We start from the raw sequence: 13026 nt of genomic DNA, 5'->3' as shown, positions 1-13026 counted from the left end.
GCTTAATAACCACCCAAATTTAAAAATTATCAAAATTTTGCCTTACCTGTTTTATTTATCCCTCCGTTTTCTTTGCTGAAGTATTTTTAAAGCAAACCTCATACTTTATGTCATTTCAGCTCTACATATGAAGTATCTGCCTCTAAAAAATTGATGTTTTGTTTCATAACCATGAGGACATTATTAATCCTAACAAAATTACCAACTATTCCTTGGTATCCTTTGAAATTCAGACCATGTGCAGCACCTTTGGATTGCTGAGAAAACATGCTTTTATAGGTGTTTTGTTTGAATCAGGATCTAGACGATGTCCACACGTTACGTACTGCTGTTAAGCCTTTTAAGAGCTCCATCCTCCCCACTTTCCCCACATTACTGACTTGGTTGAAGAAACTAAGTTAGTTGTCCTGTAGAATGTCCCATATTCCCTTGACTTTTACTTTTTGACTTTTTTTTTAAACCTCAAAGTTTTTAATCACCAATAAACTTCCATTCATATCACTGCCATTGCAACAAACAGTTCTAGAACCACTTTTTGAAATTTAGTTTGATAAACTATTTTGAATAGTCTTAACAGTTAACATACTTCTTAAAGTAGCAGTTCCCAAACACTTCGGTCTCAGGACCTTTCTACACTCCTGAAAATTACTGAGGACCTCAAGCAACTTTTGTTTCTATAGGATATAGCTGTCAATATTTACCATATTAGAAATAAAACAGAAATGTTTAAAACAGACTACAGAAGCCAACAGGTCCCGCATGATGCTGTCCCCCTCACCGTGTAGCCTCTAGAAAACTCCACTATGAACCTGTGAATGAACAAGGGTGACAAAGGAAAAAAAAAAAACGGTTTTGACTTTGTGGACCCCCGGAACAGGTCTGTGACTCCTTGTTGCCAAACCATAATTTGAGAACCGCTGTCGTAAAGAATGGATCTGATTTTTGGAAACAAATGTCCTTTGGAACCAGGTTTGGTAAACCAATTTTTTATGTGTTAAGAGTGAAGTAGCACTATAAAAACCAACTTCTGTTATAAATTTTATAAGATAGCATTTTTCCCAAAAAAAAAAGCATTTAACAAAGAATTTCGATAATATCCTATGCTGTGACAAAAAATGGGTATGCTATGTTAAAACATGGAAACACAGTCACAAAGAGATTGCTGTAGCATCACAGAATTTTAGCAGTGGATGGTCTTAAGAAATTTCTGAAGGACAACTAAAGTTATTACCTAAGTCTCTGTATATGGGAAAAACCTGTTTCACTACTTCAGAATTGTTGGTGGGGTGTAAATTAGTGCAACCGTTTAGGACAACACTTGGCATCGTCATGGGAAGCTGAATATTTGCATGCCCTAAATCAGGGTTTCCCAGTGTTGGCACTTTAATTTGGGGCTGGATAATCCTTTGAAGCGAGAACTGTCCTGCTCATTGCAGGATGTTTAGCAGCATCTCTGGTCTCTACCCACTAGATGCCAGCAGCACCCCTCTTCCCATGTTGTGACAATTAAAAATGTTTCTAGACATCACCAAATGTCCCTTGGGAGGAAAAGCGATCACCCCCCAGTCGAGAACCACTTCCCTAAACCAAGCATTCTTCTCCTGGGAGTTGCTCCAAGAAAAACCTCAGCCCATGGGTCCCAAGGAACATAAACAAGAATGTTCAAAGCAGATTGCTCATAATACAAAACAAAAAAACAGAAACAAATCAATAGAAAAATGGATAACAAAATTAGGATATATTCATATAATGGAATATTTCATATTAGCAAAATGAGTAAGCTATTATAGCTAAAGCAACAATTTGAGTAAAATTTAGTTAAAAAAAAGAATGTTGAGTGAAAAAATTAAGTCCCTGAAGACAACATGTGATACCTTTTAAAAATCATTAAGTTACACAGGCAAAATTAAAGAACACAATATACATATGTAGTTAGGAACACATATATTTGTGTTAAGCCCTCCCTCAAAAAAGGAAAGGGAATGACCCACAAAGGGAGGGATAACAGTTCCTATAGGATAGAGGTGGGGACACTCACAGGGTGTAAGGTTGCAGATAATGTTCTAGCTCTCGGGCTGGGTGGTAGGTTCACAAATGTTTATTTTTTCAATGTATTTAATCATCTATTTATTTATTCAGGCTGCGCCAGGTGTTAGTTGCGGCATGTAAGGATCTTCATTGTGGCATGGTGGATCTTTTAGTTGTGGCATGTTAGCTTCTTAGTTGTGGCACGCATACGGGATCTAGTTCCCTGACCAGGGATCAAACCTGGGCCCCCTGCATTGGGAGTGCAGAGTCTTACCCACTGGACCACAAGGGAAGCCCCTCTATTATTAAATAATTAAATTTGAAAGGGCGATGTCTGAATCAATGATGACAGTGTGGTCATCAATCAAGGATTATGACTGATTCAACCTGAAGTTAAACTTAAAAAAAAATCAAATGCCCAGACCTACCCGTAGCCTGTGAGGCCCTGAGTCTGGTCCCCGTCCGTTTCGGTTCGGAAGTCTCACCTCCTCCTTCTCCTCCCTCGTTCCCTGCACTCCCACCAGCCTAGGCTCCTGGGTGTGAGCTGAATACACCGTCTGTCCTGGGCTCGGCCCAGCTCCGGGCTCGCCTCACTTCCCTCAGGTCTCTGCTCACAGAGGGCTTCCCTGAGCCCCAGCTTCCCCCACTGTGCCCTCCTCTCTCCAGCCCCTACCCTGCTCTGCCAGCCCCACCCCACCCCGCCCCCCAAGCCATCATATTACACAACACCTGGCTGGTCTCCCGTCCATGAGGGCAAAGCAGGGTCCATGCATGCGGGGACTGCGGTCAAGGCTGGACAGAGCCCAGCACTATGCCTTCCTCTCCCGGTGCTCAGTGTTTACTGAATAAACAGATGAATGCTTTAGCAACCAAGCTCACCAAAGGGACTGGCGCTTGATCTGAGACTTCCCCAAAAGGCCCAACTTCACTGGACCTCCAAGGGCGCAACGGTTTAACATCATGCTTTTTGAAATGTGCTCTACAGACAACCTGAGACTCGGGTGGGAAATGTGGCTTTTGGGCTCTACCCCACAGCCACTGAATCAGAATTTCTGGGCTGCCTGCCAGGAATATGTGTTTTCCCCAAACTACACTGGTGATTCTTGGGCCTACTGAAGTCTGAAAACTCTTGAACCCAGCAGAGAAATCAAGGCCCCAAACAGTTCAGCAGTTTAGCTGTTTGACAGTCTTTCCTATCTCAGAGAGCTTGGGATGGAGTGAAATGAGATAATGTGTCTAATGGTTTAAAACAGACGTGTCATTCAAAAACAAGGCTCGAATATGTTAAAGAAATTGAGGGTTGGTAAAAATACATATTAAAGAGATTGATAAATGAGTTCTACCTGTTGTAAACCATATGACATATAAAGAAAGTTTAAATTATAAAAGTATTAAGGTATGTTTCAAATGTCATGGTTGAAGTTTCATCTTTTTCTTCTTCTCTTACATTTTCATACCTAGCAGATCAGTAAAAAAAATTGTGGATTAATATTTTAAATGCTGAAAGAAGCCAGCTGCTTGTTCTAGTCTGACTCAGTTAAGCTCTTACAATATTTTGACTGTTTGAAGAAAATTAATAATGGGACGTTAGGCAGTAGATTAACTGAAACTAAATATCAACACAGCTAGATTTATTTTTGGATGACTGAGCTCATCTCTTCAAAGAACAGAAACAGGATTTATTTTATCATGAGTGATTAATCTACACCAAGACAGTCCCTGAACAGAGCAGAGAGAGCTGGCCACAGTGTAGTTAAAGATTACGTAAAGAGGCTGAAAGTTCAAATTTCACATTGGCCAGGACTTGGCCTGTCCAGGCTCCAGTCGATGACCCAAGGCTCACAAAGATGCCAGGAGAAGTTAACATGATAATCACCCTGAAAGTTCTGGAAGCATGCTAGTTCCCTCTCCCCTGAGCAGCAGGTCCCCACTGCGATCGTGGGGAGTAACCGGTACATCCGGAGGAGAAAGATGCTTTTATGTGCCATTCAGGTGTTCACTCAGCACACACCAACTCTGCCTGACCTGTCCTCCCTTCCCTCCCCTGCCCCATCTCCTGAGCCTGCACTCCCCGTGGGTCCACAGCAGGAAGCAGACACATGCTTGGGCCTACAGGTCAGGCACAGAGCCCAGGTCAGAGGTGACCACTCCTACGTCTGATGGGCTCTGAAGCTGGATGCCTCCAGGCCAGCAAGGAAAGGCAGGTTTAGCTTTTAGAGGAATCAAATTGACCCTAAGTCACCTTGCCAATTCGATACACAGTCCTCATTTTTTCCCTTCCCCCCTACATTGTGAAGAAGCTGTTGGTGACAGGCTGGGGCTCCCAGGTACAGATCTTCGTACGTCTAAGGCACCCTGCTGCTCCTTGGCAGGGATTGCTTGGTGAAGGAGGAAACCAAAATGGGATCACCAAGCTTGCCCTTTGTTCACAGAATGCTCTGGAATTCAATGACTTTACACCATTTTCCCAGGTATGCACAAAAAATCCAAAACCCCCTCTGCGTTCACACACCAAAACCAGAAGAGATCTACAGCGACAACAAAATCAGTGGGACACGCTGACCGTGGAAGCCAGGCCATTCAACCAGAGCCATTCCTGAACCCCTCCATACACCTGTGTGGGCACCATGCCACTACATTTCACAATTCAAGGGACTCTTGAAGAAAGCTGTCTGTTCCACTGCTCCCAACACCAACCCTCCTCTGTTGGACAGGGGACTGCATTGGCTCTATGGCTTGGGCAAAAGCTTAAAAATATATGCTGGTGTATGCGCAAGAATGCTCACGCCACCATTATTTAAAAAGCAAAACCTGAAACAACCCAAACACACACTGACAGGAGAAAGAATAGAGTGTGTACAGTCACAGAATGAACTATTACATAAGCATGAAGATGATCAAATGATCAGATACAACCACCAACATGGCTACATCTGAGAAACAATCACAGAATATGATACTGTTCTTATAAAGTTCAAAATTCAACGGAAGTCAACGATACATTATGTAGGGACACATGTCCACATGGTAAACTCACACTTAAAAAAGGAAGAGAAGAGGATGATTATCGGGATGGTGATGATTCTGGGGGAGAAGCAGGGATGGGAGGAGCACACATTGGTTACGTTCTGCTTCTCAGACTGGATGCTGAGCTCACGTGTTTATCGTTACACTTTATAACTGACATATGCACTACATATATTCCTTTGTATACATCAAATTACACAATTAAAAATAATTTAAAAATTACCTGCCTGGTGTCTGGTCGCCTAAACCTTACTCACCCATCAGCACGAACTATAATCAGAGACGGGAGGAAGAAGCACCTTGGGGGCCTGGAAGTGGTGTTCTTGGTTGCACGACCCAGGAGAAACCACTACCTCAGTTTCCTCACTTGTAAAATGAGAACCATCAGTGCTACCTACCTCGAGGTTCACTGTGAGGATGAAAGGAGATGAGCGCTAGGTAAACCACAAGGCTCCACACAGTACAGGGGACAGGGGAGGTCTACTTTGTCATGTGGATTGCTTTCTCGGCCCTACCTCTCTTCCCCTGGGGAATGACCCCCTCCACTCCTCGTGGTTCTAGGGGGCTGCCAAGGCAGGCCCCACCCCTTAGGGTTCAGGTTAGGCCAGTGGGAATGTTTCTCCTGGGATGTATGAGCACAGGCACAGGATGAAAGGATGAAAGGCAGTTGCTGCCAAATCATTTGGGCCACAGAGTTCCAAAGGGACCTTGTCCTGCTCCTGACACCCCTGGAGTGACCCTGGTTTTTGTCCCTCCTGGCAGGGCAGCTCTATCTTCGTGTCCGTGAACATCCAGCATCATTAAGAAGCAAAACAAAGAGAAAAGTCAACCCTGTTCTTGCTTGAGTTCGTCAGAGTGGGTTTCTGTCGCCTGCACTCACGGAAGCCTGGCTGACTGACTCAGGAGAAAACGCCGCTTTATTACGCAGCACGCGTGTGCTTCAGGCTTCGGCCAAGCAGGTGAAGGGAGATGTCAGCAGAGACTGCCCATGTGCGTCCTGCTCCAGTGGCCTAACTGGTGTCCCCATCAGTCTCACTCGCCTCCAAAGCTTTCAGAGTGCACTGCCCCCCAGGTTCACACAACTCATCTCAGAAGAATCTCCAGAAAACAGCTTTCACTCTGGCCTGAACCCCGTGCAGCGGTACCCCACTGCTTACAGCACGGGTCCCACACTGTCCCCACCGTCACAAGGAACAGGTGACCAGCGAGGGCAGGAGGGGAGGTGGCAGCTGCCGGTCCTGCTCTCCCCACCAGGTGAAAATTCCCTTAGACCTCAGGGAAGACACGTGTGGTGGCAGCAAGTGGCCTAGAAACCTGCAATCTAATAAAATACCATCTTTTAAAAGTAAAAGCCAAATAAAGCCATGATGTTAAAAGTACGATTACCCACCTGGCAATCTGACTCGGAATCAGATCGCCCACTGCTCGTGCTATAAATAGGCACCATCTTGTGTGAATCCCCATGTCACCTAAGGAAGGTGACGGCTAGCTGGCCAGGTGCACGGTGATGTGGATTAGCCACTCGTGCCAGTCAAAAAGCTGTGTACAAAATAGATTCTGCCCTCGATCGCGCTCCTAAACGCTCATCAGTCTATTAAAACAGAAGCTCAGTGAGAAAGCAGATGAGGCTGACAGGTCATTGTGAAATAAAAGTCCACTTTCTCAGGTGGAAGTAACTCTAATATCTTAGATCCGTTTCCTTAGAATCCTGTTCTCTCTGCTCATTCCCGTCAATGCCAAATTCCTACCTTCATCAGGAAATGGAAGCTCAATGACCCAGAAATAATTTGCGCAAACCCATCTCACTGCGGACGCTTTCATTTTTATCTTCATTAACTCTTTGGTCCCTGTTACGTATCCTGGAAGCAGGATTTATGTTTCAGCTGCTGGGTCCAGAGGATCTTAACGTTTAGACAATTTGTACATTTAACCCAGGCAGAAAATACTGCATGTTTTTGTAGACAGATACAAACTGTTTTCTTTTTCTAGTAAAAGAACACTGTGTTATCTCATTCACTGTATTTTTTAACTGAAAGAATTTTAAAGAAAAGTAGCATATCACCCAGATGAACGTCACTAATGTTGCCTCACATGTGAAATCCCACCCATTCAACAATCCCGCATCTTTTCCTTTCTTAAGAGAAAAACACTCATGCACAGTAAGCCTGCTCTTTTCAGGTGACTGGACTGAGCAAACAGTCCTCATCCTGGTGGCTCGCTATTTTTTTTTGTTTTGTTTTTTTTAATTGTGGCACATGGGCTTAGTTGCTCCGCAGTACGTGGGATCTTCCCAGAGCAGGGATCGAACCCATGTCCCCTGCATTGGCAGGCAGATTCTTAACCACTGCGCCACCTAGGAAGCCCTGGCTCGCTATTTATATAAGAGTTTACGAAGTAAAATGCCAACGTCCAGGGACTTCACATCAGGTCCCAGGGACCCAGTGCTGGCGAGATGTAAAAAAACATCCAGCCCTGAAGCTCACCTCCCTGACGTCCATCAAAAACCATCGTTCTTACTCGGTTAATTCTTTTTTGTAAAGCATGGAGGCTCCTCAAAATCTGTGCTCAGGGAAGGGCTCTTCAAGCATGTATTAGCACACAGAGCTCCAGAAAAGCGTCTCATCACTGGAGTCTCTATGTCGTTCTAATTACTAATACAATTTTGCATTTCTATGCCTGTGTATTTCCCAAACACACCTGTCTTTGGTGAATTTATGCGAATACCAAACATCAGTGGTGAGGTCACGAGGCCGACTTGCTCAGAGCAAATCCATATCAGAAACAACAAAATCGGAAACCGTCAGTGACAAGGTCTCAGACACTTTCCTCAAACATGGAATAGATTTTATAAATGATTTCCCATACAACCTGCTTCTGTTTTAAGAGGCTGTTTTTGTTAGCGGGATCCCATAGGTGAGTATTCCTATCGTCTCTGGCACACTATAAAACAGATTCACCAAAACACCACTGCCAGACTCACAGGGGACAGGGTGTCACGCTGTATTTCCCGTCTGGGTAACTCTTAGATGACCTCTGCGATTTCATTCACAAGCAAAGGAGCAGCGTGCAGATGTCTGAACCTACAGAATGCCAGTAAAGAGAAATACACATGCTACTCAACACCAATCTGGGATTTAATTTCCATTCCAGGGCTCTGACAACACAGAAATAGGTTTAACCAGAAGGCCAATTTCCTTGCACGTGTCCCTACAAACAGGTCAGAGAGAACTTACCAGAAGCATGGCGGATGTTCCATTGGGTCTGGATAAGTGGATGGACATTTCAGGGAACATCCTGTCAATGCGGCTGATCACGTCATCAACATACCTGAGAGGCAGAAAGAAACACATGTGTGAGAGCTGGAGCCCTGGTCACAGAAATATACATCTACAGTACACTAAAGACTTTTCTTCTCAATTTCATTTTTCATTCACGAAATACATGTTTAAGAAGGCAAATGGGATTTATGCGGCTTTTTAGGAAAAATACCACTCCCCAGTCCCTCCTACTGCTTTCCAGAACCATCCATATTTTTAGTGATTTCTTTTGGTACTTACCTCCGTATTTCCACATGATGTGTTTTTAATGCCAGTTCTTGGTTTTTCACTGTCAGGTGTGACCTCGTGGCTTTCCTCTATAGACCAGAATTTAGTTCTGCTAGCTTCCTGGCCACTGGGCTCCAATTGCAGGGCCCTCCCTCTGTCCTTCTGGTCTAGAGATGGAAGTAGCTCCCTAATCTTGCTCTCTTCCGCTCGCCTCCTGTTTCCTTTTCGGCTTCTCTTCTCTATCACCCCAATAATCAATTCTCTGGATTAAATTCCTTCTTTTTTAAATCCCTGAAGTCACTCCTGTTTTTTCTGGTTTGAGTTTAACGAATTCAAATTACAGCACAATTTTTGCTTAAACCAGTATTTATTGTTCACATTCTAAAATCTCTGCGTATATTTCTTAAATAGACACATAGTGGCTAAGGAATATATTTACTTGTACAGTTTTTTGTTTTGCTGGATTTTCACTTGATTCGTTTTCTGTGTACCTATTACATTTTTTTCCTTTAAACTCTCTACCCAACTAAAACTTCTCTCACTACGGTCAAACATATCAGATAATCTAGCAGTTTCCATCTTTTTCTTGGAAACATCCCTCTGAAAGGCAGTCTTCTGTTTTTCTGGCTCAAATGGAAGCTGTATCTCTGAAGATTTAATAATCACTGAGATAACTAACATTAAGCACTTAGCATGGCGTATACTAAAGACTCAAAATTTGTAACTACTCTTACTGGTATATCATGGGCATTGTGGGCATATTTTGCAAAACTGCCCTCTCTTAGCAGGAAGAATTGTCGCACCCCACCACCCCAGTGGAAGCTCAATGAGGAAACGCCAACCCACAGCATCAGCAGAGCTGGGTCTGGTTCAGATCCTCTGAGAATAGAATCACAGCAGCATTTGTGCTCACCGTCCAATCACATGGACACAAAGGGGATGTAGAATACAATAGCTGAGACGCAAAACTATCTGTTAAGGATTTTACATTGGATTTTGTATCTGTTGGATATGACAAATTAAATTACATGTCCATTAGATCAGGGACATATAAAAGCTATGTTCTCTTGGGGGGAAGAGGGAGATTAGCTCTCCACTCACAACATGAACAGATTTTAGTTTGAAACCTGGGGCTCGTGAGATAGAGCAGACAACACAATGCCATTTGTTAAAAAGTGAACATCAACATATGAGCTATGGAAGTCAGACAGTAATCTTGCTGGTTAACCTATCAGGTTTTCCTTAGAGAATGTTATATGCAGTTTTAAAATTCAAGTGGAAAAAGGAAGGGGGAAATCTCTAGAAGGCCCAGCGATGAGTAACAGTGACAGGAAGACCAGAGCAGAGTGAGAAGAGGTGGAAGTGCGTTGAAGGCTACTTGCTCCTGTGGAAAAGAGGGCTGCCTGCGGGGACGCTCGGGCATTCTTCAAGTGTGCAAATAGCTTTTACAAACTCGGTACCAAATAGCCATCTTCCATCTTGAGAAAGGACCATCAGAGGAGGATGTGGCATTTATAAAGCAAACTAGCTTAGAAAGAACAAGAAGTATAAGAGGTGCTGTTTAAAGGCATGGCCCCACTCTGTTGATCTTGAAAAGGGTTTCGAAAACAATCTTTCCTGGATGGCTAAGATCCAGACTGACTAAGACATCACACATCATCTCCCACGATCCCTTCTAGATTTACAGCTTCATGATACACAACCTTGGCTCTAAGCTTAAATGCTACAAAAGAGGGGAAAAGATGAAGAAAGGAGGAAATTAACTCATTTTTCATTACTGCCTGCTGTTTCTTGAGGTGGTGGAAGACATGTGGCGAAATTCATGTCAAAAGTTTACTCTAGGTCACTGGAAACATTTCTGCATTTACAGACTTCTTTGCTAACTCTATGTGTGCAGTTTAAACCCAGTTACTTCAGACTCAGCAGGAAGCAAAAATCCACTGTCCTGTGTGGATGGAGGTCATTGCTAAGTATATGCTAATGGGGAGGGGGAGAGGCAATGTCTTCTGAACGGATCCTCGATCAATAGCCATCATAGCTCTGGACAGTAGAATGCAAATGAATACGCAGGACTTCAACACAGGGTAACATCATCATTTGCTCTCCCTTGTACCTTTCACCTTGAAGGTTTCAAAATACTTTCTAGAAAACTTGTCTCTCTAGTAGGCTAGGAATTTAGGGGGATAGGTAGGTTAGGTGATGATTCCAGAAACCAAGTTCAGTGTGCAGATTTCCAGGCTTCTATGCCAACTACCTGACTCTGCTTGCTTTTAGCAGGGGCCAGAGTGCTAAAAGGGCAGACAACAAATGTTCCTTGCCGTTTCTGGAATCCTTTACATATGAGCTCTTTACTTGTAAAGGAAAGCAGTGGCAGGAGAAAAAGAGTTCCTGGGAGAAATATCTGATGCGGACATAGGAAAGTAGAGAGGTCTGGGGCAGTATTTTTTGTTCCCTCCCCAACCAGTGATCTCAGATAAAGCTCAGCAAGCTCAATGCAAAGATTTTATTAAGTGAAAATGCATTTCAAGGAGACTGTTTTTCATTCCCATTCCTAACATAAAGGAGATGCAAATTTCCTTTTCACAGGTGACATTATGTATTTGCCAAAAAGAGAAAGAGAGGAAGTCAGCTCCATCTTTTGCTGAGGAAAACAATGTCTAAATCCTAGAAGCAAAGAATCAAAACATTTCATTTTCAAATAGACCCAACCTTCAAAACGCAAATCCACCACTACTGACTTGACAGAAATAAGGAAAGCTTGGAACAACAGCAAATTAAAAAGCTGGAGATGGGATGACATTTTCTTTCTGCCGAGAGTGCGGGTTGGTATGGGAAGGGGTCCTGATTTCCTCTCTGGCAGTACCTCCTGGCGGGTGTGCCCCGCCAGCCCCGCCAGCGCGTGCAGAGCTCGGAGTGCAGGGCCGAGGACAGGTAGGAACAGCGCGCTCCCCTCCCACACTCCACCATATGTTACATTCTGCTCTGCGGCAGGATCGAATTACTTTAATTTCTACCTTTGGAATATAGGCAAACAAGCACTAACACAGCAGTGGTGACTAGTTTACACTTGAGCAGACGCGGTGCGGAACGACATTAATTTAGTGCCAAATTGAGCAGTGAGTCACAATTTGCACATATCTGTCAACCTGTTAACAGGGTAATAACTTGGAAAGATTGCTGTTCCTATTTACATTACAGAGGCCTTTCAAAAACGGAGAGCTGCCTGGTTCTCCTCCTTGAAGCATGCTGCCGATCCGCTGGCTGGCTGGTCCAAGAACCAGGCTTTCAGAAACACAAACTCCTAGAAATCACAGGTTCAGATTAAGGTGTGATTCATAGTTTCAATATTTTCAGGTAGAAAATGAACTTTTAAGCAATTAGAGAATTCCATCTTCCAGTCCTGCTCCTCAGTTACAGTCAGACTCTCAATGGCTTTGGATCCATTCTCCCCAGTGCATCTGAAGGCGCCTTCTCAGGGTTTCCAAAGGCTTCCTTAGTACCAAGCTTCAGTCTCAACTATTCCAACATCTCTGGTGCATCAGAAACAATTACACCATCCTCAGATTCCTAACATTCACCTCTGAAGCCCTATAAACCTGTTCTCTTTTGCTTTTCTTCAAGTATCTTGGCCTGTTCCTTAATCAGAGAATTTAAGCACACTGGGACCTCAGAGGTCCTCTTACTCAATGTCCCCGTCAATCTAGGGACTTAACAGCATCTCCAAGAGGCGGTCTGCTTAAATAAACAACCCTGTAGCACACCTTACAAGGCAGCCCCATGCACTGCTGGACCACCGGTCTGCTTCCAACCCACTGACCAGTATCTCTACCCAATTACCCCCTTCAGCCTTGTGAAGTCACACACAAATATTTCCTCTGAAACCTAAAGGCTTTCTGCAAACATGCAAAAAAAAGACTATTGGGTTTTCTGATTTATCATTTTTTAAATCTTTCTTGGGTCACAGATCCCTTTCAGATTGTATTAAAAACTAATATACATGTCTGCACAAAATTTTCCATACAATTTTCTGCAGTTTATAGGTCCCTTAAAGTCCATTCATGGACCCCAAATTCAAAATAACTGCTCTAGACCACTTCTAGAATGAAGGTACCTGGTTTTCTGCTTTGTTCCTTTCTGAATGGTAAACTATATTTTTCAATAAAGCTATCTTCATTTTAGAAATATATATATATGTATACAGCTTAGAAGTGAACATAACTGAAATGGTAGTACAGGGGTATAATGGATCTCATAGTACTGATCATCTAAAAATCATGCTTCCATGCTGGAGTCCAAGGTTAGTGTTTGTTTTTAAACTACTGTCTCTCACTGTTAAGAGGTCACCTGATAGTGAGTAACCCTTTCTGTCCTCCACAGCCACATCACTTGTGTTTTATAGAAGCTCCTTGCTTGTATAAAGAAAGAA

At 43.5% G+C, this 13026-nt stretch overlaps 1 protein-coding gene across 2 annotated transcripts in view; it reads right to left on the bottom strand.

The window, feature by feature from the left end:
* MED27 (mediator complex subunit 27) overlaps nucleotides 1-13026 on the bottom strand; it is a 208021-nt gene that overhangs the window by 66450 nt on the left and 128545 nt on the right. For both annotated transcript variants that reach the window (XM_057721729.1, XM_057721730.1), the window contains exon 4: nucleotides 8289-8382. In XM_057721729.1, the coding sequence (XP_057577712.1) occupies nucleotides 8289-8382 (94 nt within the window). The remainder of the gene's footprint in view (nucleotides 1-8288; nucleotides 8383-13026) is intronic.

This window comes from Hippopotamus amphibius, chromosome 2, assembly GCF_030028045.1.
Source record: "Hippopotamus amphibius kiboko isolate mHipAmp2 chromosome 2, mHipAmp2.hap2, whole genome shotgun sequence".
NCBI lineage: Eukaryota > Metazoa > Chordata > Mammalia > Artiodactyla > Hippopotamidae > Hippopotamus > Hippopotamus amphibius.
Note: the sequence above shows the minus strand (reverse complement) of the source record. Positions and strands in the feature narration are given on the sequence as shown.